This window comes from Zea mays, chromosome 6 (genome assembly GCF_902167145.1).
Source record: "Zea mays cultivar B73 chromosome 6, Zm-B73-REFERENCE-NAM-5.0, whole genome shotgun sequence".
Lineage (NCBI taxonomy): Eukaryota > Viridiplantae > Streptophyta > Magnoliopsida > Poales > Poaceae > Zea > Zea mays.
In genome coordinates, this window is record NC_050101.1 from 178,891,300 (window position 1) to 178,919,193 (window position 27,894).

A 27,894-nucleotide genomic window follows, 5' to 3' on the forward strand; every position below is an offset into this window, starting at 1 on the left:
GAGGTGCTACTATGAAATGGACAGGGGATGGACTATGCCTCATGGACAGGGTTGGGCCACTATCTCAACTCTCCTACCACAAGACAAGACGGCCGTCTCATTCAGCACATCCCTTTGTTACTGGCTCACGCCGACCCACCTATCAGTTAGGACCATCACAGGATTCACCACTAATTTTAACATTAAGCATTAATAATAAAGAAAAGAAACTGGCACAGCTCAAACAAACAAATCACGATAGGATATAGCATAGGATAGACTGCAGCCACGGCCGAACACTTTGATCGTGCGAGCCGCGGAGGCTACAGCTCAGGGAACAAGTTACTACTTGCTTACAAGCAACGCTTCCATGTTCCATCTACACTAGTGAAGCCTCGTCAGCTCTTCCACCCTCTTGGACAGCTCCTCCACGGGGACGCCCATCGCCTTGGACACCTCCTCCATCTTGCTCCGGCTAAGGTCAAGGAAAGACTCGATCAGGTCACCGTCGAGGAAGTTCCGAGCCTCCGCCGTCTTCTTGTCGTTATGGAAGGACCGCCATTGCTCGTGGCTCAGGTTTCCGACGCCCTTTATGTACTTCACAAGGGTCGACTGGAGCTTCTCCAGGAAGATGTATTGGTCGTGCGGGAGGGAGGCAATAATGCCAATCACCCCGTTTATTGTGCCAAAGATGACCGTAGGGATCTGCCCTATATCCGAGTCTGGAAGGCGCATCACCAGTGAACCGTGGCGGAATCTGTTCACAAACTCCCCAAGGTGGTACTCTCCCACCACCTCAAGCCTGGCCCTTTCGTCATCTGTCGCCGCATCGCTGTTCTTGCGCACCGTGAATAGGTTATAGCTATTCTCCGCCCCAACGTAGACTTCATCATCAAGCATCTCAACTGCAGTCATCCAGTTTGCATTGTAATCCCTAGCACGCTCTTCAATCGCGCTTTCCTCATGCTGCCCAAAAATACACAATAGCAATCAGCCCAACCAACAATTAGGGACTGACACAAAAAAGAAAAATACAAATAATAAGATCGCCAACAGTTAAAAAAGACTCACCTTATACACCAGCAAGGATATTGATTTCATCAGATCGCCAACCACAATGAAGTCACCACGTGTTTGAGTATACAAGGCAAGTATGTGCCCATGGTGGCCACACTCAGACTGCAGCTCATGTGAACCATCCTCGCGTGACATCCACTTATACAATTGAATCTTCTGGTTGATAGCAGCCAACAATTTCCCATTGAATGCATTCAGCGAATAAACTGCTCCTTTGGTTTCTTTCTCCACGATCAATTGCAAGCTTCCATCTTCAACTGCAAATACAAGAATCCGGCCCTACAAGATGTGCCAACACATAAGCATTTTGTGCACGAGAAATAGACAAGGTTCACAGAGAAATAAACTACAAGCAGTAAATTGGACAAGTATTAAAAGGGAGTTAACCAGTATTTTAGCGTATTAAAAGGGAACTGACTAGTATTAGTGAAACATCATGCTTTCAGATAAACTACCTTCGTCGGTTCATTTTCTTCAGGTATAACATATGCAGTTCCCACACAGTAATAAACATTACTATCATCCGCAAACGAACAGCTAATGATGGAGCAGCCACATTCATATTGATCTAGAGGATATACACACAGGGACTCAAACGTCTGATGATCTAGCAGACGTATTAAATGAGTCTCACTTTCCTCCACACTCTGGTTGTACTTGAAACTGCAAAATGCTAGTGTCCTTGATTGCTCCTGGTGACAAATGCGACGTGCTTGTTCATTAAGGGGGATTGTGCGGATATGAAGCTTCTGTATATCATCGATAGTTCCAATTGAAAGTTCACCCTCTTTAGCAATTGCAAGACTGTGACATTAGAAAAAAGATGGGGTGAACTAGAGCAAACTTACGACAGTGGTATCATTTTCAAACCATAACTCCACAAAGACTGGACCAGTGACACAAATGAAGTACAAGCTCAGAGCATCAAGTAGAATGCAAGTTGCAACTAGCAACAATCAAAAAATTAAACGATGACATCAAAAGACATAAATAGTAGGCTACAAAAGATTTCTTTCCCCTAATTTGACTGCTAATGATAAGATTTATAAGTACATAAGAATTAAAAGGAGGTTTCTTCACAGTCAAGAAATCAAGGTCTACCAACACCATTACCTTGAGACTAAAAGGCTTTGTTGGTGCCGTTGTATTATTTTTAGTAAGGCAAGTTTCATCAGACTGTACAAGCTTATTAAAAAAAAGTTGCTACTGCTGTATAAAAACTTACTACTCGACTTTTTAATGAACCACACAATACATGAACTGCACAAAGATAAGATGGTTGTGCAAAATGGCTTGTGAAAACAATTCAAACAAATTGATATATCATCCCAATTCCCAAGTACATACAGGAGGTACTCAAAGACTAAGTAATTCCATTGCAACAAATCTAGAGAGGGAACAAACCTGTCTGGAAAAGCGGCTGTATTGAAAGGGCACATATGATTAACCTCTTTCAAATTGACATTGCTGTAGAGAAGCTTCTTATTGCTGCTATAGATGACAGTTGGCCTATCTGACGAAGCGAACACGTGGGTGGTACCCTTTGATGAGAAGGTACGAAGGCTGATGGGTTGGGTCCCGAGGGTAACCTTCTTTCTATCAGTCAGTTCACCTGTACTTGCATTCAGTAGAAAACTGAACAAATTACCATCCCCAAGAGCACAAAGCAAATACGAAACCTGAAACGAAAGAAATAAGATGTATATGTTACTTGAAGTAGCCATTCTTATTTTTTATGGAACTTAGAAAAGCGAGTTCAAGAGCATACCCCCTCCAAGGTGCACAGCAGAACAGACCGAGGAACAATTTCTCCACCCAAATTTTCCTTCCTTATCAATTCAAGATCTGGAAGCGAAAATATTCTAACACTTATATCTGTCCACATCCCAACAGCAGCTAGGGAACTATATTGTGGATTCTCCCCAATTGGGTTCAAATCAAGACAAGAAATCTCATGTTCTAGCTGAGCATGCTTCACTTCAACAAGTTTAGCATCCCTAATTTCCAGGTAAACAAGATGGCCACCACCGGTTGCCAACAGAACCTGCAACACATGTGCAATTAAACAACAGTATGAGAAAATAAATAGCTTTGGCATCCAATCGTTAAAATCCATTTGTACTTAGAACATTCAAGAAAAATGTCTGGACTAATGGTTGTTGATGGTAAAAAAGTCCCCCCGCCTGCCAGTTTTTTCAATTACGATTTATTTCCCGGTTTGAAGTTTTGAACATAGCAATCAGTTGAGCACAATTTCTTGAGACATAATGAGAAGTTATTGGTTAATTCAATAAAGATTCTTGTGAGTATCAGCATAAGTGCATACCAAGTTAGCAACCAAATACTGGCCCTCAGAAGAAAAAAAAAAGTGGGTCAGCATTCTATAGATTCCCAACAAAGGCAAGAATTGAAAGACATATATGAATTGCAATTACTACTCAAAATGCACAGGTACCTTTAGATTGTAATTGCATAAGGGAAGACCCAGCGCCGGAGGCTCCCACATTAGTGGGGTCTAGGAAGGGATAAACCAAAGCAAGCCTTCCTAACAAATGCGGAAACACTACTCCGAACCCGCGACCTGGTGACTTAGTGAGACAGCTCTCACCGCTGCAACAGGTCTGCCCTTCAATGTTTCTTGTTTATGAATCTCATCCCTTAAATTCTCTCCTAGGTTTATGTTGGATAAAAGTAGACCTGGATGCACGTCAACATGTGCATCGATAATAAGGCAAAAGGGTACTATAAAAAAACTCGACCTGCAGGGGTAAGACCGCTCCCGGACATTATATTAACAAGAAGACCTCACGCAGGTCGAGAAAACCCCCGAACTCCTGTCCCACCCATACACAGCGGCACCGTAGCCCATGTGAGAAACGACCGGGACCGGGCCTTAGACATGTGCTTTGGCGTGGAACAGACGAAGGTTACTATAGCAGTCAAGCATCCCCATAAGTTGGTATTACTATTCATCTATCAAATCATATACGGTAACCAGCTAACTGATCGTTGCCTACTAGGGAAATATAACAGGGGATATTACTAAAATGGCAGGAATGTTTTAGGTTTCGGGGAAAAAAGAGTAATTGGTTGTCTCTTTGAAATGTGGGATAACCCCAACCAAAATTTCTAAAAGAAGACAGGATGCAGTCCAAAAGGAAAAGCACCTGGCTGGCATTAGCTGAAGCAACATTGACTGAGAATCCTGCTGGTGCATTCCATTGATTCACTAACTCCCGGGAGGTGCAACTGACTAACCGAACAGAATTAGCAGTAACCTGCCATTCAAAACAACAGGTGTAAAACATTGGTAACGTTGATTAAAATGACTCATATCACATATAACTGCTAAAATGATGAAAAAATTAACTGACAGGAAACTAATCTATCAAACATACATAAAAAAGAAGCTTTCTTCAAATACCCACTGTGTTTTTAATATCCACTAACATAAGGCATTTTAAATTAAATAGGCAGAAGTCAAAATGTACAAAGAAGGGGACACAACTAGTCAAATTAAATGCATGTTTAGCATACAAAAGCTGTTTTACTATATCTTTATTCAAATTACTTTTAAGATGGTGTCGATTTTGTAGCAACTGATATATGTTGCAAGAGAAATGGTTAAAATCTGCTTTCTAAGTGGGTGTTTGGTTTCTAGGGACTAATTTTTAGTCCCTCCATTTTATTTCATTTTAGTCCCTAAATTGTCAAATATGGAAACTAAAACAGTTTTAGTTTCCATATTTGACAATTTAGGATCTATTTTACAGTTTAGGAACTAAAATAGAATAAAATGGAGGGACTAAAAATTAGTCCCTAGAAACCAAACACCCCCTAAGAGTTTTTCCTTACTACATTAGTGGACAGAGGGAATAAAGAGTTTGCTAGCCGTTAGTGTGCTAAATGCAAGAAAACATATTGACGAAATAATCATTAGGGGGCGTTTGGTTTCTAGGGACTAATTTTTAGTCCCTCCATTTTATTCCATTTTAGTCCCTAAATTGTCAAATACGGAAACTAAAATAGAGTTTTAATTTCCGTATTTGGCAATTTAGGAGCTAAAATGGAATAAAATGAAGGGACTAAAAATTAGTCGCTAGAAACCAAACACCCCCTTAGAACAAGCACCTGTATAAGAAGATCATTGATCGCATTCTGACAAAACAGAGTTTGAGTTTGTGCATCAAACCCCTCTATCTCAGTCTCTTCTAGTTCATCTTCCATGTTCATTGCCAAGAATCGTGTCTCACTTATAAAGCTCACGACAAGGTACATGTCAAATGGATCATTGATCGAAGATTTCAATGACCATAATCCCTTTATGCCTTGGAGTTCTACTGAAGCCTAATCAAGCAGGAGAGGGGGAAATAACTCAAAACTTCTCCACATTAAAAAGTTGGCAATAATAAACTACCATAAAAATACCTGCTCATTAATCCCTATACCATTACGAACCACCCGAAGGGAACCATCTTTAAACGCCCCAGAACAAGTGACCACCTGACCTTGACCCTGCCTATCAAGGTCAACCACGCAGAAGTCCACAATCGGTCCAAGATTAACATACCGTTCAAGAATTTCAACAAATGAACCGCTTGCATCAGCTTGGAGGTTCAGCTTCACCAGCTGTTTCAAAAATAGAATGTTTGTGAGGCATGTTCCGAAGAACAATGGGTTTTTCTTTTTACATCTAGCATGGAGAAATGGAAGGACAAAAAAGCATTTGACCTACCTGTGAATCGCCAAACCGTGAACCGACGTAAACAACACCATTATCAAGATACGAAATAGATGATGCAATCGAAGTCTCTCCCAGGTATTCAATTTTCAAACCAGTAACCCTAAAATGACAAAAGGTGAAACAGAATAATCATTAGCAAGAGCCTTTCTGTTTCAAAATAATGCACAAGCTGTTACCTTTCTCGTTCATGGGTAAGGACAAGTAAATGCAAAATTCCAGTATTATCACCGAGTAAATATCGAGAACCATCTGGGTCAACCCGTCCATAAGCTCTGATGATGGACTGCCAAGAAATCAGTAATCAAGGAGAAAAGAATTATGTTAGAATTAGTGTAGCCACGGTACCAACCAACATGAAGTTGGCACCACAAAGAAAAATAAAGAGATGTAGGCAAGAGATTACTTGTTTTATTGGTATCGCTTTAAATGTGGAATTGGCATTGCAGTAAACTATTTGTTCCTCGCCAATTATTATCACACCGCCAAGTGGAGCTGGTACTGGTATTAATAAACCAGCACCATTATCTACATTATTCTGGGACCAAGGACCCTCAACAAAATCTTTGTCCTTCAGTGCAACTTCATAAGTCTTAACATGCCTCACATCTTTATTATCCTGAAGTGTAGAGCATAAGATGCAAATCATATAAACAAAAACAACTATCACAAGTCATAACAAAATGCAGTTCAATTGTTCAAAACTCTTCTAGCAAAGGTGAGGTCATCAAGAAGTGTAAACAAACCTGGTAGAGGACAACAATAGTAGGTTTAGCACAACCATGTAGAAATTTGATGTCCAGTACTTGAAGTTCTTCAAGTCTGACAGAAGAAAATGCTACTTAGTCTGAATAACATAACATTAACTATTAGACAATATTACTCAGAATATCGAAGTTCATCATCCCAATAAAGTTAATCGCCATTAGTGAAAAATCAAGATTTGTTATGAACTTCCAAATGGAGTAAATGTATCTGTTTGTTGATGGCATGAGATAAATGCTAGAGCATTAGTATGCTCTTGAGATGCAATGAGAAACTACTGCCTTAATTTGATTGAAAACCAACGAATTGTTGGGCAGCTTAAGACATGGGCTGCATCTGGGATGGCTTAGGCCACTTGGGCTGATGTTTTTCAGCACAATTTGCAAACCTACATGCAGCCACCACCATAGAGTTATCTTCATGCTCGATTTGTAGCATAGAACATATATAGTATATTAGTATATACTCCCTCCGTTCCTATATACCCGGCGCTCAAGTGTTTCTAAATTTGGCCATCATAAGAGGCAGGCTGGAATATCAAGGAATCTGGCCATTACTCTGCCGGACTCAAAAAAATACCAAGCAATGCATGTTGTATGCATGCATGAGCCAGAATGCTGAATCGTCGCTGCATGCACTACTACTCTACACTCACTGATTGTTTTGTTCTTTGCGGCTAGGATGACAGATAACTTCGCGGCAGGCAGCCTGGCTGCTAATCACGACGCAGTTAATCACGACACAGTTGACACAAAACACATACTTCCGTAAAACTCTTGGTATCTGAAATTAGGCTTTGCATGTCAGGTATATAGGAACAGGAGTATATGTATATTAGACCTAATTCATATAGGACTAGGACCAACCAGGGCCGATTAGTAACCCTGTTCAACGCGACTAGTAGCCTGGTCACTCCCATGGCAACTAGGATTGACTACACGACCTGATAACCACGTGAATTCTATGGTAAATTGATAAGAAATAGAAGAATGGAGAAATGTAAGTGATGTGCACATCAAGGTTATGTCAAACTAAACTGTAAGAGAGAGAAAAACTCCACCAATTGACAGAAATATGAGTGTGCACACATGCTCCAATATTTATTGTTACTACCACATACATTTCCTGATCGCATGAATATTTTTCAGGAAATAAATACCAGTTAGGAGTTTTAACACTCATACCTGATATTGAAAGCTTCCTTCAGCTGCCCTTTGTTGTCAAATGGTATAACCTGCCAAGCAAAGATAGAAAAAGAAAATAAAAGGTGTGTATTGGATATGTAAAGTACATCTTCTTTAAAATAAGAACAAATCTGAATTCATAAACGAAACAGATAATATGTTTAGTTGTTTACCTTAAATAAGCCATCATAGAGATGAAGACCAATGAGTCTACAGTCAGGGTCAATGATTCCAATCTATAGAATAAAGAAAAAGACGCGTCCATTAGTATTACTGTTCCAAGTAAAATAATGTTCTCTCTATTCACGAAAAACCCTGTAAAATGATGGATAATTAGAATTTCAAATTGAAGGGAAAATTCCATAATATTCTAATGATTCAAATGTAGGGGGTTGAAACTGGAAAAGTTCTGCACCTGTCCATTGTCAGTAGGGCGGCCAATGCGATCAGAAACATCACCCATGGCTCTACATATTACAAACAAACCATTATTTTCCAAACAAAAATAGGGAACGCCAGCATTTCAATCAACATATATCGCTGAATGACCATATGTTTTCCTACGGACAACATTAAGTGGAACCATAAATCCATACTTAGTAAAGTAAAAAGGTCATGGCATGTCCAAACCTGGTGATTAGCTCTGACTTTTCTGCATCCCATTGCAGAACACAGAATTTGTACCTCTCCGTAGCAATGAAAAGAAAGTCCTGAGTCTCATTCTGAGGATAAGAAACAAACAGAAAAAATCCATTTATAAAAATACTTCACAAAAACAAATAAAGTATCTCGGATGGATGAACTTTAAATTAGCTTACATGAGGCCGGAAGAGCTCAATCGTTGCAATTCTTCCATATATAGGCACATCAAGCATCGGCTGATAGGCAATCAAAATGTTATGGTATTATGCCGAAGAAATGGCAGATAGGCACTACGCTGACACTTGTAGAAATGACTAACCTGGAGGCCCTGAGGGGTAAGCAAATGGATTTCGATCCGGGTACATTTCCTGAAAGGTCGAGCATGTGTGCCTTAGTAAAGGATTGTACAAGCAATTGAACTGGCAACGAACAAAAAAAAATATATCCTAGCTCTATTTTACATGTATTTCTATGCAGCAAAATTCGCCACAAACGCCCCAAGATGTGTTGCTACGGAACATGTAGATAGAATATGGTTGCTACATCTGATGTTCCGTCTATATATTGTTTGATGAGCTACAAAATGTACATACGGAGAGATTCACACCAGCATATGTGCCCCTCTGTATTAGCTCGACTATTGAGCACCCTAGCAGGGAGTGCCAAATTGCAAGGTAGGGTTTTACTGTGCTAGTCTCAGACTCATAACTAGGAGGTCCCCGTAACTAGTACCCAAACAAAAAACAATTGGCCCTCCGGGATCAAAAAATAAGAATAGGGAGGGATTGAGACGCGTTTCCTTTCCCTGTATCATCCCGAGTAGAAACAAATCCGGAACAGCCCAGACGAGATAGGGGAAATCACGCATTCCTGAGTGGCCCAGCTGAGGGCAAACCGTAGGCCGCGCCCCACCTCGGTCCCAAACCCACAAAGCGCCCAATCTCAAGGGTTTGAACATTTTGGAGCAGCAAGCCGAGTTAGATCGTACGGCGAGAGGGAGAAGACGAAGGAGGAGGGGATTTACGCGATAATAAGGTTGAGCTGGTTGGGGCTGGTAAAGTTGCCTACGCAGGAGTGGCTGACGCTGGTGGGCTTGTGCGCCGTGACGACGTAGTTCCACACGCTCATCTCCGCCGCCGCCGAGGAGCAGTGGGCTCTGGAAGGTGAGGGAAGGAGGTAGAGGTGGTGGCGCCGTGACGGATGGACTGCTACGGTGCAGATTAGGCCAGCTGCCTAGTAGGCCCAGTTATATTGCTGTTGGACCGGGCCTTTTTAATTTCGTTGGAAAGTCTGTTACACGCTGTGGCCTTCGCGCTAGGCTGTTGAAGGTCGCTGGTATTGACATATCGGGAATTACTTTATTAGGTTTAGTTTGGGAAATTTCATTTTTTCCGATGGATTTTTATTTTTTAAAAAATAACTAATTTTCTTTGAAAAAAATGTAGATTCCTTGAAAAAATAGGATTTCCAAACTAGCTCTTATCGTTGGTCTGGAAACTCCATTTTCTAAAGAGAAAAATAAACTAATTTCTCTTTAGAAAATAAAAAAAACTTAAAAATGGAGTTTCCAAATTAGACTTTGCGGTATGGGGATGGAAAAGGTTCTCTCTCCATGAGAATGTAAACGGGAAAAATTCTTCCCCGGTGGGTAAATGAGGACAGGATGGAAAAGCATTCTCATCCCCGTTTCCCGTAGGGACACGCTAAACTTATATATGATAATGTTTTCATGTAATATTTAATGATTAAAAAATAATTATCTTATCAAGCGATCACTCGTTGTACAAATGTGTTTATTTTGATGTACACATAATAAGTTCTTACATCTGTCAATATGTATAAGTGACAATGCATTAATAACATGGGAAGGATCTCCTATGGGGAATTAAGCCCACGGGCATGGAGATGTGGAAGAAATGTTCTGTAAGAGTTCGTGTGGATCCCCGTGAAGACGGAAATAGAGAGCTAAAATCCGACGAGGAATTTTCTGTTGTCATCCTAGATGTGCCTGACACCCTGGGTCCTATGTGTGACCGTGCCCGTGTCATATATGTTAGGGCATGTTCGTATTCATACGAATTTAAGGGATTTGGGGAGTGTTGACGCTTTTTCGGAGCGTCAAATACTCAAGAAGAACCGGCGGCGGTGCTCTCTGGTCAGGCGCGGACGGTCCGCGGCCTGGGGCCGGACGGTCCGCGACCTGGCGCAGGGGCTAGGGTTTCCTCCCTGACGGCCGGACGGTCCGCGCCCTGGGGCCGGACGGTCCGCGCGTGCGCAGGGGCGGCGGAAGATCGCCGGCGGCGCCTGGATCTCGCTCCCGGGAGGGACCCTATCGGGGAGGAGAGATCTTAGGGGTTGTCTAGGCTCGGGCCGGCCGACCTAGACTCCTCTAATCGGCATAGAGTCGAAGAGAGGCGAAGAATTTGGGGATCGAGAGGCTAAACTAGAACTAGACTAGAACTACTCCTAATTGTACTGGAAATAAATGCGAATAGAAGTTGTATTGATTCGATTGATAATTACAAATCGGCCGTAGACCTCTCTTTTTATAGAGGAGGGGGGCTGGACCCTTTACACGACTGGATTCTGAGCTAATTCCGCAAATCTAGCCAACAAACATAGCACAAAACTCGGAACCCTAAACTGCTCTGCGCATGTGCGGACCGTCCGGCCCACAGGCGCGGACTGTCCGGACCGCGGACCGTCCGGCCTCAGGGCCGGACCGTCCGCCAACTCAAAATGGCGCTCAACATATGCCCCCTGCCTTTTGGTGGAGCTGAGCAAACCAAAAGCAACTAACTCGATGTGATTACATCGGTTCTCTTAGACATCTTGCCACATACTAAGATGGTACTGTTCGAGGAAACGTCCATTCAAAGCCTTAGGCAAATCCTTACCTTATAATGTTTGTAGCAAATAGGCGTTGCCAGACATCACCTATTTTACTTTATAAGGACCCTCCCAGCTTGGCGACCATTTCCCGAACTTCCGGTCTTTATTCCTTAGAAGCAGAATGGTCTTCCACACCAGGTCCCCTACTTGAGATGATTTTGCTTTGACCTTCTTGTTGTAGGCCCTGGCTACCATGATCTTGTCCTTCTATATTGCTCCCAAAGCTATCATCCTCTTGTCGGTCACCTCATCAATATTATCCATCATTGAATTATAATAATCAGTAGCAGTTAGATCATTTTGTGTGGCGAACCTGACAGCATTCAAACTTATTTCCACAGGCAACACTGCTTCCTGCCCATAGACAAGCTCAAAAGGGGATACTTTAGTAGCCCTATGTTTAGATATTCTATGAGCCCATAAAGCTTCAGACAAAATCTTATGTCAATGTTTAGGATTATCAGATATCTTCTTTTTTATCAAATTAATCAATGTCCTATTACTAGACTCGGCCTGTCCATTGGCCTGAGCATAATATGGAGATGAATTAAGCAGCTTAATTCTGTATAATTCAGCAAATTCACGTACCTCATTTGACATAAAAGAAGTACCTTGATCTGTAGTCAAGGTCTGGGGAATGCTGAATCTATGAATAATATGCTCAGTTATGAACTCAATTACCTCCTTGTGCGTCATGTTCTTTAGAGCAACGGCTTCAGTCCATTTGGTGAAATAGTCAGTGGCAACTAACACAAACCGATGCCCCTTTGATGATGAAGGATGAATTTCCCCAATAAAGTCTAATCCCCATCCTCTGAACGGCCAAGGCTTGATGATAGGATGTAATTCGGTTGCAGGGACCAACTGTGGGTCGCCGAATTTTTGACACACTTGGCAACCCTTGTAGTACTTGAAACAATCAGCTATCATACTAGGCCAATAAAAACCAGACCTTCGCAACAACCACTTCATCTTTGGAGTTAATTGATGAGTACCACAGATTCCTTCATGTACTTCGGCCATGGCTAATATAGCATCATCTGGGCCCAAGCACTTAAGCAGGATGTCATTGACTGTTCGGCGGTAAAGTTCATCACTCATCAAAACATACTTGAAAGTTGTTCGTCGAATGTTCTTATCTGTCCTGATATTGGGATTTCGTAAATAATTAAGTATAGGTGTCCTCCAATCACTTGCATCGGCTTCATTGTCAGCCGAATCGATTAAGAGAACATTTCTGGTAACCCCGGACGGTCCGGCGTCATCACGCGGACGGTCCGCGACCTGGGAATTTGGCTCTGCACTGGTTATCAGATTTTCAGTTTTGTGAAATTTCTCTCTCTTTATCCGATAACCTGATGCATCTTGTGCCAAATTGTTAGCTCTATGATTCTCAACTCTAGAGATATGCTGAATATTGAGTTCGTCAAAAGAATGGATTATGCTCCAACATTTCTCAAGGTAACTATTTAGAGTACCATCAAAACATTGATATTCTTCTAACACCTGTTGGACGACTAGCTGAGAATCACCCAATGCTTTTACATGTTTTACTCCCATACCATTTTGTCGGCGTTTCGAGACCGGGGGGTCCCTGGGCCGACGAGTGAAATGTCGCTGCGTGCCCCAGTCCAGATGGGTCGGCGCGAGGCCGAGCGCGAAGGGGGGAAGAAAGGCAGCCGGAGATGGGCGTGAGAGAGGTGGAAATCCCGCGGCCTTCGTGTTCGTCCCGCGCCCAGGTCGGGTGCGCTTGCAGTAGGGGGTTACAAGCGTCCACGCGGGAGGGGGAGCGAGCAGCCTCACGCGAGCGCCTGTCCCGTCCTCTTCCCCGCGCGGCCAACCCTCTGTAAGAGGGCCCTGGTCCATCCTTTTATAGGCGTAAGGAGAGGATCCAGGTGTACAATGGGGGTGTAGCAGAGTGCTACGTGTTTAGCGGAGGAGAGCTAGCGCCCTAAGTACATGCCGTCGTGGCAGTCGGAGAGGTTTTGGCACCCGGTTCGTGTGGTGTCGTGGCCGTCGGAGGAGCGCTGGAGCCTGGCGGAAGGACAACTGTCGGGGATGTCGAGTCCTTGCTGACGTCCTCTTGCTTCCGTAAGGGGGCTGAGAGCCGCCGTCGTCACAGAGCGTGCGGGGCGCCATCATTGCCTATCTGGCGGGGTGAGCCAGATGGGACGCCGTCTTGTTCCCCGTAGCCTGAGTCAGCTTGGGGTAGGGTAATGATGGCGCCTCGTGTCGACGTGGTCGGTCCGCGCCCTAGGTTGGGCAATGTGGAGGATCCTCCGAGGTCGAGGTCGAGTCTGTCTACCGTGGTCATGGTCGAGTCCGAGCCCCTGGGTCGGGCAAGGCGGAGACCGTCGGCTGAGGCCAGGGCTGAGTCCGAGCCCTGGGGTCGGGCGAAGCGGAGTTCGTCGTCTTCTGGGGCTGAGCCCAAGTCCGAGCCCTGGGACAGGCGGAGCGGAGTTCGTCGTCTTCTGGGGCTGATCCCAAGCCCGAGCCCTGGGTCGGGCGGAGCAGAGTTCGTCGTCTTCCGGGGCTGAGCCCAAGTCCGAGCCCTGGGTCGGGTGGAGCGGAGTTCGCCGTCTTCCGGGGCTGAGCCCGAGTCCGAGCCCTAGGTCGGGCGGAGCGGAGTTCGCCGTCTTTCGGGGCTGAGCCCGAGTCCGAGCCCTGGGTCGGGCGAAGCGGAGCTTCCTATGGTGCCTGAGGTCGGGCCTGGCTGCCTGTTAGCCTCACTTTGTCGAGCGGCACAGCAGTCGGAGCGGCGCAGGCGGCGCTGTCCTTCTGTCAGGCCGATCAGTGGAGCGGCGAAGTGACTGCGGTCACTTCGGCTCTGTCGACTGGAGGACGCGTGTCAGGATAAAGGTGTCGGGCCACCTTTGCATTAAATGCTCCTGCGATCTGGTCGGTTGGCGCGGCGATTTGGTCAGGGTTGCTTCTTGGCGAAGACAGGGCCTCGGGCGAGCCGTAAGTATGTTCGTCGCTGGAGGGGGGCCTCAGGCGAGACGGAAATCCTCCGGGGGTCGGCTGCCCTTGTCCGAGGCTAGGCTCGGGCGAGGCGTGATCGAGTCCCTCGAATGGACCGATCCCTGACTTATCGCACCCATCAGGCCTTTGTAGCTTTATGCTGATGGGGGTTACCAGCTGGGAATTAGGAGACTTGAGGGTACCCCTAATTATGGTCCCCGACAGTAGCCCCTGAGCCTCGAAGGGAGTGTTAGCACTCGCTTGGAGGCTTTCGTCGCACTTTTTTGCAAGGGGACCAGCCTTTCTCGGTTGCGTTTTGTTCCGGTGGGTGCGTGCGAGCGCACCCGCCGGGTGTAGCCCCCGAGGCCTCGGAGGAGTGGTTTGACTCCTCCGAGGTCTTAATGCCTCACGTAATGCTTCGGCTGGTCTGGTCGTTCCCTCATGCGAGCTAGCCGTAGCCCGGGTGCACGGTCGGGTTCCAAGTTCTCGGGCTGGTATGTTGACGCTGTCAACGGTTTGGCCGGAGCCGAGTTTGCGAGAGCAGCCCCCGAGCCTCTGCACAGGGCGAGAGGACGATCAGGGACAGACTCGACTTTTTTACATACGCCCCTGTGTCGCCTTTCCGCAAGGAGGAGGGGGGAAAAGCGCCATGTTGCCCTCGGTGGGCGCCAAACATGGTGTCTCTGGTGAGCTGCTAGCGGGTAATCCGAGCGGACGTCCGTGTCCCATTTGTTAGGGGTCGGCTAGAGTTTCAGAGGCGCGCCCAAAAGTACCTACGGGTGATCTGCCGGACCCGGTCCCCTGTCGACGGGGTCCGAGGGCTCGATGCCTCCCTCTGATGGGATTCCGTTACAAGATTGTTCCCGCTGGTCTCGGAAATGTCCTAGGGTACCTTAGGAGCGTAGCCCGAGCCTTGGTTATGTATCGAACGTACCCATGGTCATCCCTCGCTCTGTGTCTGAGGCGGCTGTGAACCCTTCGAGGGCCAGCCTACGAACCCCTGATCAGTAGTGGGCACGGAGCCCGAGTGGCCTGAGGCAGCCGTTGAACCCTTCCGAGGGGCCGGCCTTCGAACCTCTGACCAGTAGTGGGTGTGGAGTCCACGTGCTCTGAGGCGGCTCTTGAACCCCTCCGAGGGGCCAGCCTTCGAACCTCTGATCAGTAGGGAGGCTCGGAGCCTGTTTCCTTCACGGAGAAGGGTCCTTTTCGAGGTATCCCCCTTTCCCGGTCCCTGTTGTAAGAGAGAGAAAGAGGAAAAGGAAAAGGATACGAAATCGAAAGACGCGGCGTACCTTTTTTGACGTGGTCATTATAGCGAAGGCGAAGCGTCGCTCGCTTCCCCTGCTAGAGACGCCGTCTGTCCCGCCGCGGAGTTAATGCGACAGGGCGAGTGGTTCGCGGGGCGGCCGTTGCGCGTGCGCGAGCCGTTCGAGGAACGAAACACGGGCACGTCGTCTTCACGCCATGAGAGAGGGCTCTCTCACTGCCCCAGGATGGGACGTAAGCTTGGCTGACGACGTGACCGCTGCTCCCGCTCGCCTGCCACCGCCATCACTGCTGGCCCATTTTTGGCCGCATCGACCGTCGCGCCTGGCTGGCACTGCTGGGTCGTGCGCAGGGTTGCCTCGAGTCGCGGTACTGGTTCCGCAGTCGAGGAGGCGTGGCAGTGGTGCGAGTGGCGGTGCAGTTGCTTGTACGTAGCGACCGGCGCGCCGGTTGCATGACGTGTGGGCGTGGGCTTCCATGCTGGGCACATTGGAAGTCGGAGAGGTGCGCCCACTTGGCGCGGTTGCATGCCGCCTGCATAGCTGCCCGCCCTTTCGCCCGCTGGTCTGGGCAAAAGTGGAGAACTGCTTGTAACCGCTGGGCGGTTGCATGCACCGCGCGCGGTGGTTTGGCTTCTTCTGCTCTGGGCCAGCTTGCATGACGTGTGGGCCCCAGCCCCCGCGCCGTAGGGGAGGACCTTGGAGCGTGCTGGAGAAGACTCAGCCCACGACGGCTGGGGACGCAAGTAGGGAGAGTCGCCTTTAAAAGGAGGGTGGCCCCCTTGAAAGGCGACCATGTCTACGCGCTCCCTTATGCATCGTGTCTTTCCACCTTCCAAGCCCCCGGATGGGGGACACCCGCAGTCCTTCCGCCTTGTCGTTGGAGGAACGCAACTCCGCGGGAGTTGGTACCTTTCAGCCATCGTTCGGCTTCAAGGATTTTTATCACGCGGCCCGGCTGCACCCCTCCGCTGGCGGTCACCCAAGACGGTGACCACCAGCCCCTGGATGGGGAGAAGCAAGCCGGGCTGCGTTCTTGGTCCCGCCCTCAGCTTCAAGGATGTTCATCATCCTTGCTGGGGTGGCGAGCGAGGCGAGCCGGGGCTCTACCTCCCACGCGGGTCGGCTGGCCACCTCCTCTTCCAGCTTCTGGTGGTGGAAACCAGCCTCCAGCTCTGCGGAGGAGGTGTCCTCCAGCCATGCCGGGGAAGGCGAACTGTTGCTGCCCAGCTAGGATGCAACATTCCGCCCTCTTCCTCGCTTTCGTGGCGAGGATGGAAGCGAGGACCTACCGGTGCGCTTTGGAGCGGCCCGCTCTTTGGCTTTGATGGCTGGTTTGCGTCCCTTGAGCGAGAACGCGAACGAGAGCCTTCCGGTGGCCACGTCCGTCCTGGGACCATGACTGCTGCTTCAGAGGTCGCTGGCGAGCCGCCCGGAACTCGTCGCCCCGCAGGCTCCCCGGTGTGGAGGTTGTTCATACCCGCGGGGACGGAACCGGAGTCCCGTTTGTAATGGCACCTTGAATGCCAGTGTTTTTGTTCATTGTGGCTGTCGGGGCCTGAACGTGTATGTATTTTTGGCGCGGAGCCGTGTTTTTTCCTCATTTTCGAGCACTAAGACTCGCCTGTTGGTTGTCTGAACCGCTTCACCAAGCGTGAGTCACCCCATGCAAAGGTGACGAGTGAGGTATCCGTATCCCGAAGGCGTAGGAGTCCCTCGGCTCGGTCGGCCTTGCTGCCCGAGGCTTCTCTTGCTTAGTTAAAGGAACCCCTCGGCCGCTCTTCGATGAGCCGAAGCCAGGGGTAGCGGTGTCAGCACGGACAGAGGCAGAGTTGGCTCGAAAAGAAGACTGGGTCGGCCGGGGCCTGGCTGGGTCGTCCGTTAGCGGGACCGATGCCGGAGTTGATCTGCCGAGGCCTCGGGCTGGGGCTGATGTCTTCGGGGGACAGCTGGCCGAGGCCTCGGGGTGACCAGCCGAGCCGCCTGCTCGAGCCGGATTCTTGGAGGAGACCCAGGCGGCGATGGCCCGGGCATGATGATGAAGTCGTCTTTCAGAGTGGAGACCCTCAGACCGTGTCGCCGTCAGAGGCTAGGTCGGACCTCGCCGAAGGTGTAGTTGACGCCGAGGGTGCTGCTGCTCCCTTCAACCGTCAAGATCCGAGCCTGCAGGATCGGATTATCTTGTAGTGTGTGTTTTCTGCGGCCGCCGAGGCCCAAACACACCCTCGCCGTGTTGTAAAGCTGCGTTTCTTTTCCTCTTGTTTCGAGTATCTGGACTTTTTCGTCGGTAACAGAATTGTCTGTGCGAGCGAGAGTTGCTTCTCACGGAAGGTGATGAGTGAGGTATCCGTATTCCGGAGGCGTAGGAATCCCTCGGCTCGGTCGGCCTTGCCGCTTACGCGCACTCTTACCCGTCCATAGGGTTCTGTCACCGACGCAGTCGAGAAGGCTCGAAGAATCGCTTCGGCAGAGGAGCTTTCGAACGTGAAGACTTGTTCGGTCTGCGGAATCACTTATACGAACGTGAGTTACTTATCGCAGAAGGTGATGAGTGAGGTATCCGTATCCCGGAGGCGTAGGAGTCCCTCGGCTCGGTCAGCCTTGGCTGCTTACGTGTACTCCATCGTTTTCAGGATCCACTTTTGAAGTAGTCGAAAAGCACGAAAGACATTCTGGCAGAGAGGATCTTTTTCGAGGAAAATTTCGACGTAGAGGGGGTTACCCCCTTTTAGCCCCCGAGGGAGGGTCGGGCTTTGCCGAGGCAAGGCTGACCCTTCCTTGATGACTAAACTTTGCATGGAAGCGAGGTATATGAACAACTTGAAAACATCTTAAGGGTAGAAGCGACGTAGTTGTTGGATGTTCCAAGCGTTGCTGTAGACCTCGCCTTGACTGTTGGCCAGCTTGTACGTTCCGGGCTTCAGAACTTTGGCGATGACGAACGGCCCTTCCCAGGGAGGCGTGAGCTTGTGCCGCCCTCGGGCGTCCTGTCGTAGCCGAAGCACCAGGTCGCCCACCTAGAGGTCTCGGGACCGGACCCCTCGGGCGTGGTAGCGTCGCAGGGACTGCTGGTACCGCGCTGAGTGTAGTAAGGCCTTGTCCCGAGCCTCTTCCAGCTGGTCCAGCGAGTCTTCTCGACTAGCTTGGTTGCTTTGGTCGGCATAGGCCCTCATCCTCGGGGAACCGTATTCCAAGTCTGTGGGCAAGATGGCCTCGACCCCATAGACTAGAAAGAACGGCGTGAAGCCCGTGGCTCGGCTCGGCGTTGTCCTCAGGCTCCAGACCACCGAGGGGAGTTCCTTCATCCATCGCTTGCCGAACTTGTTGAGGTCGTTGTAGATCCGAGGCTTGAGTCCTTGTAGAATCATGTCGTTGGCACGCTCTACTTGCCCATTCGTCATGGGGTGAGCCACGGCGGCCTAGTCCACCCAAATGCGGTGATCCTCGCAGAAGTCCAGGAACTTTCTGCCGGTGAACTGGGTGCCGTTGTCGGTGATAATGGAGTTCGGGACCCTAAAACGATGGATGATGTTGGTGAAGAACGCCACCGCCTGTTCGTACCTGATGCTGTTTAGGGGTCGGACCTCGATCCACTTGGAGAATTTGTCGATGGCGACCAACAGGTGCGTGTAGCCCCCGGGTGCCTTCTGCAAGGGGCCGACGAGGTCCAGACCCCACACAGCAAAAGGCCAGGTGATGGGTATGGTCTGCAGGGCCTGAGCAGGCAGGTGGGTCTGCCTCGCATAGAACTGACACCCTTCGCAGGTGTGGACAGTTCTAGTGGCGTCGGCCACCGCCGTCGACCAGTAGAAACCTTGCCAGAAGGCGTTTTCGACAAGGGCTCGAGGTGCCGCGTGGTGGCCGCAAGCCCCCGAGTGTATCTCTTGCAGGAGCTTCTGATCTTCGGCGATGGGGATGCATCGCTGGAGGATGCCTGAGGGGTTGCGGTGGTAGAGCTCCTTCCCATCTCCCAGCAAGACGAACGACTTGGCGCGCCGCGCCACCCGCCGAGCTTTGGCTCGGTCGAGGGGTAGCTCTCCTCGGTGGAGATATTGCAGGTATGGGGTCTGCCAGTTTTGATTAGGCGTGACCCCGCTTCGCTCCTCCTTGACGCGCAGTGCTTCACCCTCGGGGGCCGAGGGTACCTCGGGCTGAACCGAGGATGCCTCGGGCCGAGCGGAGGGTGCCTCGGGTCGGACCGAGGGTGCCTCGGACTGAGCCGAGGGTACCTCAGACTGGGCCGAGGGTGCCTCGGGCTCGGGCGTGTCGTCGATCTTGACGGAGGGTTGATGCAGGTCTCGAGAGAAGACGTCCGGGGGAACCGTTGTTTGCCCCGAGGCTATTTTAGCCAGCTCGTCCGCAGTCTCGTTGTAGCGCCGGGCGATGTGGTTGAGCTCGAGCCCGTAGAACTTTTCTTCCAGGCGCTGAACCTCATCGCAGTAGGCCTCCATCTTCGGGTCGTGGCAGTGGGAGTTCTTCATGACTTGGTCGATGACGAGCTGCGAGTCACCACGAGCGTCGAGGCGTCGGACCCCTAACTCGATGGCGATGCGCAACCCGTTGACTAGGGCCTCGTACTCAGCCACATTGTTGGACGCCGGGAAGTGGAGGCGTAGCACGTAGCGTAGATGCTTTCCGAGGGGCGAGATGAAGAGCAGGCCTGCGCCCGCTCCTGTCTTCATCAGTGACCCGTCGAAGAACATGGTCCAGAGTTCCGGCTGGATCGGAACTGTTGGGAGCTGGGTGTCGACCCATTCAGCCACGAAGTCCGCCAAGACCTGGGACTTGATGGCCTTCCGAGGGGCGAACGAGATTGTTTCGCCCATAATTTCCACCACCCACTTTGCAATCCTACCCGAGGCCTCTCGGCACTGGATGATCTCCCCCAGGGGGAAGGACGACACCATAGTTACCGGATGAGACTCGAAGTAGTGTCGCAACTTCCACCGCATCAGGATCACCGTGTACAACAGCTTCTGAACTTGTGGGTAGCGGATCTTGGTTTCGGACAGTACCTCGCTGATGAAGTAGACTGGCCTCTGAACGGGCAATGCATGCCCCTCTTCTCGTCTCTCGACCACAATCGCGGCGCTGACCACCTGAGTGGTCGCGGCGACGTAGATCAAGAGGGCTTCTCCGGCAGCGGGGGGCACCAAGATGGGCGCATTCGTGAGGAGCGCCTTCAGGTTCCCGAGGGCTTCCTCGGCCTCAGAGGTCCAAGTGAAGCACTCAGCCTTCCTTAAGAGGCGGTACAGAGGCAGGCCTCTTTCGCCGAGGCGCGAGATGAAGCGGCTCAGAGCCGCAAGACATCCCATGACCCTATGTACGCCTTTCAAGTCCTTGATGGGCCCCATGCTAGTGATGGTCGCGATCTTCTCCGGGTTGGCTTCGATGCCCCGCTCGGAGACGATGAACCCCAAGAGCATGCCTCAGGGCACCCCGAAGACACACTTTTCGGGATTGAGCTTCACGCCTTTCGCCTTGAGACATCGGAATGTCACTTCAAGGTCGGAAAGGAGGTCGGAGGCTTTCCTCGTCTTGACTACAATGTCATCGACGTAGGCCTTGACCGTCCGGCCAATGTGTTCGCCGAACACATGGTTCATGCACCGCTGGTACGTCGCGCCCGCATTCCTCAAGCCGAATGGCATGGTGACATAGCAGTACATGCCGAAGGGTGTGATGAAAGAAGTCGCGAGCTGGTTGGACTCTTTCATCCTGATCTGGTGATACCCTGAATAGGCATCGAGGACAGACAGGGTTTCGCACCCAGCAGTGGAATCCACGATTTGATCGATGTGAGGCAGAGGGTAGGGAACCTTCGGACATGCTTTGTTTAGACCAGTGTAGTCCACACATATCCGTTATTTCCCTCCTTTCTTTCTCACAAGCACAGGGTTGGCAAGCCATTCGGGATGGAATACCTCTTTGATGAACCCTGCCGCCATTAGCTTGTGGATCTCCTCGCCTATGGCTCTGCGCTTTTCTTCGTCGAATCGGCGCAGAGCCTGCTTGACGGGTCAGGCTCCGGCTCGGATATCCAGCGAGTGCTCGGCGACATCCCTCGGTATGCCGGGCATGTCCGAGGGACTCCACGCGAAGACGTCGGCGTTCGCGCGGAGAAAGTCGACGAGCATTGCTTCCTATTTGGGATCGAGCTCGGAGCCGATCTGGATCTGCTTGGAGGCGTCGCTGCTGGGGTCGAGGGGGACGGACTTAACCGTCTCCGCTGGCTCGAAGTTGCCGGCGTGACGCTTCACGTCTGGCACCTCCTTAGAGAGGCTTTCCAAGTCGGCGATGAGGGCCTCGAACTCAGCGAGGGCCTCGGCGTACTCCACGCACTCCACGTCGCATTCGAATGTGTGTTTGTACGTGGGGCCGACGGTGATGACCCCGTTGGGGCCCGACATCTTGAGCTTGAGGTAGGTGTAGTTGAGGACGGCCATGAACTTCGCGTAGCATGGCCTCCCCAGTACCGCGTGGTAGGTTCCTCAGAACCCGACCACCTCGAACGTGAGGATCTCCCTTCGGAAGTTGGAGGGCGTTCCGAAGCAGACGGGAAGGTCGAGTTGTCCGAGGGGCTGGACGCGCTTCCCGGGGATGATCCCGTGGAAAGGCGCAGCGCCTGCCTGGACCGAGGACAGGTCGACACGCAGGAGCCCGAGGGTCTCGGCGTAGATGATGTTGAGCCTGCTGCCTCCGTCCATGAGGACCTTGGTGAGCCTAACGTCGCCGATGACGGGGTCGACAACGAGCGGGTATTTCCCCGGGCTCGGCACGTGATCGGGGTGGTCGGCTTGGTCAAAGGTGATGGGCTTGTCGGACCAGTCTAGGTAGACTGGCGCCGCCACCTTCACCGAACATACCTCCCGACGCTCTTGCTTGCAGTGCCGAGCCGAGGCGTTCGCAGCTTGCCCACCGTATATCATGAAGCAGTCGCGGACCTCGGGGAACTCTCCTGCCTGGTGATCTTCCTTCTTGTCGTCGTCGCGAGCCCTGCCACCCTCCGCGGGTGGCCCGGCCCTGTGGAAGTGGCGCCGAAGCATAGCGCACTCCTCAAGGGTGTGCTTGACGGGCCCCTGATGATAGGGGCACGGATCCTTGAGCATCTTGTCGAAGAGGTTGGCACCTCCAGGGGGTTTCCGAGGGTTCTTGTACTCGGCGGCGGCGACAAGTTCCGCGTCGGCGGCGTCACGTTTCGCTTGTGACTTCTTCTTGCCCTTCTTCTTGGCGCCACGCTGAGTTGACGCCTCGGGGGCATCTTCCGGTGGGCGGCCCTGGGGCTGCTTGTCCTTCCGGAAGATGGTCTCAACCGCATCCTGGCCAGAGGCGAACTTGGTGGCGATGTCCATCAGCTCGCTCGCCCTGGTGGGGGTCTTGTGACCCAACTTGCTCACCAGGTCGCGGCAGGTGGTGCCGGCGAGGAACGCGCCGATGACATCTGAATCGGTGATGTTGGGCAGCTCGGTGCGCTGCTTCGAGAATCGCCGGATGTAGTCCCGGAGAGACTCTCCCGGCTGCTGCCGGCAGCTTCGGTGGTCCCAAGAGTTTCCAGGGCGCACGTACGTGCCTTGGAAATTGCCGGCGAAGGCTTGGACCAGGTCGTCCCAGTTGGAGATCTGCCCCGGAGGCAGGTGCTCCAACCAGGCGCGAGCGGTGTCGGAGAGGAATAGGGGGAGGTTGCGGATGACGAGGTTGTCATCGTCCGTTCCACCCAGTTGGCAGGCCAGCCGGTAGTCCGCGAGCCACAGTTCCGGTCTCGTCTCCCCGAGTACTTTGTGATAGTAGTCGGGGGTCGGAACCGGGTCGGGAACGGCGCCCGTCGTATGGCACGGCTGAAGGCCTGCGGACCGGGTGGCTCGGGCGAGGGACTCCGATCCTCCCCGCTGTCGTAGCGTCCCCCACGCCTGGGGTGGTAACCTCGGCGCACCCTCTCATCGAGGTGGGCCCGACGGTCGCGGTGATGGTGCTCGTTGCCGAGGTGGCCTGGGGCCGCAGGCGCTGTGTTGCGCGTGCGCCCGGTGTGGACCGAGGCTTCCCGCATGAACCGGGAAGTCGCGGCGCGATGTTCCGAGGGGTACCCCTGCCTTCGGGAGGCGGAGCTCTCGGCCCGTCGGACCGCGACGCCCTCCAGGAGATTCCTGAGCTCTCCCTGGATTCGCCGCCCCTCAGTGGTTGATGGCTCCGGCATCGCGCGGACAAGCATTGCTACTGCAGCCAGGTTCTGGCCGACCCCACTGGAAGAGGGTGGCGGCCTCATCCTGACATCGTCGGCGATGCGGTGCTGGATACCCTGGGGTAGATGGCGCACTTCTCCGGCCGGAGGTTGGCCCGCCCATTCCTGCCCGACGTCCCAGCGGATCGGCTCAAGTGCTCCTGCTCCCTCGTCGAGCCTGGCCTGCACCCCGCGGATTTGCTTGAGTTGTGGGTCATGACCCCCCGCCGGAACGGGGACCACAACTAGCTCCCGTAGGATGTCAATGTGTGGCACAGGCCTAGGGAGATCACCGTTCTCCGGCATACCGAGATGGTTTCCCTCGGAGGGACCCCTAGATCGACGTGGAAACATTCACAACTTGGGCCGCAGTCCACGTCGTCGAGGCTGTGGCTACCGTCGGAACAATCGGAAAGGCAGTAGTCGCATGCGGTCATGAAGTCCCGCATGGCACTGGGGTTGCCAAGTCCAGAGAAATCCCAACAGAAGTCGGGCTCGTCATCTTCCTCGGACCCCGAGGGCCCGTAGGTCGAGACGTCCATCAGCCGGTCCCAGGGTGACCGCATACGAAACCCTAGAGGGTTTGGACTCGCCTTTACGAGAGCGTCCGCCAAAGCGAAGTCGCTTGGCGGGTCGAGGCTGAATCCAAGGGGCGTGAGATGGGAACCGGTGGGTACCTCTTGGTCGACGGGCGGTGACGAAGTCACGTCAGGGACTGACTGCACCGTCGTCTCAGGTACGAGGGTGACGCCCAGCAAGCCTTTCGCAAGCGTGCTGGCGTCGTCCGTTTGCTCGGAATTGGCGTGTTGCGGGGAGACGACGCTCGTCTTCGTCTCAAACGCGAGGTCGACGCCCGACGCGCCCCCTGTTGGGGCGCTGGCGCCGTCGACTTGCTCGACAGCCGACGAGGGGCCGCCTCCTGCTTGGCCTTGGTTGCCCTGCCTCCTCCTCCGTCGGCGGGGGAGAGGGCGGGGTGAGCTTGAATGTTGTTCTTCCACCACGCGGGGAAGACATCGTCGATTCCGCCGGCGGCGGGCGGGCTGTCGGTCGCCATTGTCGCTGTCGCACGGCGGAGGAAGGAGTATCATGTCGTAGCTGCCGTCGAGGGACATGAACTCAAGACTCCCGAAACGGAGCACCGTCTCGAGCTGGAAAGGTTGCTGGAGACTGCCCATCTGGAGCTTGACGGGAAGTTGTTCGTCAACACGCAGCAGGCCCCTACCTGGCGCGCCAACTGTCGGCGTTTCGAGACCGGGGGGTCCCTGGGCCGACGAGTGAAATGTCGCCGTGTGCCCCAGCCCAGATGGGTCGGCGCGAGGCCGAGCGCGAAGGGGGGAAGAAAGGCAGCCGGAGACGGGCGTGAGAGAGGTGGAAATCCCGCGGCCTTCGTGTTCGTCCCGCGCCCAGGTCGGGTGCGCTTGCAGTAGGGGGTTACAAGCGTCCACGCGGGAGGGGGAGCGAGCGGCCTCACGCGAGCGCCTGTCCCGTCCTCTTCCCCGCGCGGCCAACCCTCTGTAAGAGGGCCCTGGTCCTTCCTTTTATAGGCGTAAGGAGAGGATCCAGGTGTACAGTGGGGGTGTAGCAGAGTGCTACGTGTCTAGCGGAGGAGAGCTAGCGCCCTAAGTACATGTCGTCGTGGCAGCCAGAGAGGTTTTGGCACCCGGTTCTTGTGGTGTCGTGGCCGTCGGAGGAGCGCTGGAGCCTGGCGGAAGGACAGCTGTCGGGGATGTCGAGTCCTTGCTGACGTCCTCTTGCTTCCGTAAGGAGGCTGGGAGCCGCCGTCGTCACAGAGCGTGCGGGGCGCCATCATTGCCTATCTGGCGGGGCGAGCCAGATGGGACGCCGGTCTTGTTCCCCGTAGCCTGAGTCAGCTTGGGGTAGGGTAATGATGGCACCTCCTGTCGACGTGGTCGGTCCACGCTCTAGGTTGGGCGATGTGGAGGCTCCTCCGAGGTCGAGGTCGAGTCTGTCTTCCGTGGCCATGGTCGAGTCCGAGCCCCTGGGTCGGGCGAGGCGGAGACCGTCGGCTGAGGCCAGGGCTGAGTCCGAGCCCTGGGCTCGGGCGAAGCGGAGTTCGTCGTCTTCTGGGGCTGAGCCCAAGTCCGAGCCCTGGGACGGGCGGAGCGGAGTTCGTCGTCTTCTGGGGCTGAGCCCAAGCCCGAGCCCTGGGTCGGGCGGAGCGGAGTTCGCCGTCTTCCGGGGCTGAGCCCAAGTCCGAGCCCTAGGTCGGGCGGAGCGGAGTTCGCCGTCTTTCGGGGCTGAGCCCGAGTCCGAGCCCTGGGTCGGGCGGAGCGGAGTTCGCCGTCTTCCGGGGCTGAGCCCGAGTCCGAGCCCTGGGTCAGGCGAAGCGGAGCTTCCTATGGTGCCTGAGGTCGGGCCTGGCTGCCTGTCAGCCTCACTCTGTCGAGCGGCACAGCAGTCAGAGCGGCGCAGGCGGCGCTGTCCTTCTGTCAGGCCGGTCAGTGGAGCGGTGAAGTGACTGCGGTCACTTCGGCTCTGTCGACTGGAGGACGCGTGTCAGGATAAAGGTGTCGGGCCACCTTTGCATTAAATGCTCCTGCGATCTGGTCGGTTGGCGCGGCGATTTGGTCAGGGTTGCTTCTTGGCGAAGACAGGGCCTCGGGCGAGCCGTAAGTATGTTCGTCGCTGGAGGGGGGCCTCGGGCGAGACGGAAATCCTCCGGGGGTCGGCTGCCCTTGTCCGAGGCTAGGCTCGGGCGAGGCGTGATCGAGTCCCTCGAATGGACCGATCCCTGGCTTAATCGCACCCATCAGGCCATTGCAGCTTTATGCTGATGGGGGTTACCAGCTGAGAATTAGGAGACTTGAGGGTACCCCTAATTATGGTCCCCGACACATTTAAAAGTTCTAAACCGAACAAAAGTGCTTCATATTCGGCTTGATTGTTAGTGTAATAAGTTTTCAATCGGCTAGAGAAGTCAAAGGAGACATTACTTGGTGAAACAAGCACAATGCTAATTCTTTGCCCTTCATTGCAAACCGATCCATCAAAATATAAAGTCCAAGGAGTAATAGTGAGGTATGACATGTCTAGTTCATGAATATCATTAACCCGATGTTCTACAATGAAATCCGCTACAACTTGGCCTTTCATAGATTTCAATGGTTCATAGGCCAAGTCATATTCTATGAGTGCATAAGCCCACTTACCAATTCTGCCACTCATAATTGGGTTATGCAACATGTATTTGATCACATCGGCTTGACCAGAAACAGTGCAATGACTAGACAGTAAATAACATCTACATTTGGTGCATGCATAAAACAAGCATAAGCATAACTTCTCAATAAAAGTGTACCTTGTTTCAGCATCCACCAACCTTCGGCTCAGATATGTCACCACATGCTCCTTCTGATGAAGCTGAGGTGCCCGATCTTTCGGCGAGTAGAGATAATTCCGATGTCGGAAGATGACCCTTGCGATCCGACTACGACGAGCAAGCCCGAGGCGCCAATGCAATCGCTGAACCAACTCCCTGTGGTTACCGACCTTGCTGATGCGAGATCGGCCTGATCACGAAGATCGTTTCCTGTGCACAATCGAAGAACGAACAAGAACAAGATGCGAGCAATCTAATCTATTACTCGAGGGTGGAGTTCTGAATACACGAAGACAGCGCAGATTTGCGCGTGTTCGAGAGTAGCTAAGGCTAACGTAAAACAAAACTCAGGAAATAAAGGAGGCGCAGCTCCTGAATAAATAGAGAGGGGGCGCAGCCCCTAGGGGCGGCCAACCCTAGGTCGTCCATTATGGGCCGCAATTGGGCTGGTCGTCTATTCTTCCGGGCCTTCGTTCTTTAACAACATGATGTAGTTCAATTCTCTTGCACGGGCCCGAGTCACTGGCCCAGGTGGAAGGGGTGGCGCCTGGGCTGGAGAAGGTGCTGCTGGTGTAGATGTGCTCGTGTTGGTGTTGATGTCCGCATCATCCTCCCCTTCTTGAACTGAAGTCGTCCTCGACGGCAACTCCTCATCTTCTCCCGCATACGGTTTCAAATCTGCAACATTAAAACTAGTGGAAACACCAAACTCCGCAGGTAGGTCGAGGGTATAAGCATTATCATTAATCTTGGTTAGTATCTTAAAAGGACCAGCAGCACGAGGCATCAATTTAGAACGGCGCAAAGTAGGAAAACGATCCTTTCTCAAATGC

The 27,894-nt window shown here is 52.0% G+C and overlaps 1 protein-coding gene across 2 annotated transcripts; it reads right to left on the minus strand.

The window, feature by feature from the left end:
* Window positions 1-171: 171 nt before the first annotated feature.
* On the minus strand, window positions 172-9,649 carry LOC100279448 (uncharacterized). Of its 2 annotated transcripts, none has more exons than XM_008649496.4 (19): window positions 9,413-9,649; window positions 8,708-8,756; window positions 8,565-8,624; window positions 8,377-8,468; window positions 8,162-8,213; window positions 7,920-7,982; window positions 7,747-7,796; window positions 6,544-6,619; window positions 6,204-6,416; window positions 5,977-6,095; window positions 5,792-5,900; window positions 5,485-5,685; window positions 5,188-5,403; window positions 4,224-4,334; window positions 2,825-3,100; window positions 2,461-2,735; window positions 1,512-1,860; window positions 1,051-1,335; window positions 172-945 (listed from the first exon to the last, which is right to left on the minus strand). In XM_008649496.4, the coding sequence occupies exons 1-19, from the start codon at window positions 9,514-9,516 to the stop codon at window positions 364-366; spliced, it is 3,282 nt and encodes a 1,093-aa protein (XP_008647718.1). In that variant the 5' UTR covers window positions 9,517-9,649; the 3' UTR covers window positions 172-363. The 2 variants fall into 2 exon arrangements, with proteins under 2 accessions (XP_008647718.1, NP_001316436.1); NM_001329507.1 differs by having other exon boundaries at window positions 179-945; window positions 5,977-6,083; window positions 9,413-9,568.
* Window positions 9,650-27,894: the final 18,245 nt, after the last annotated feature.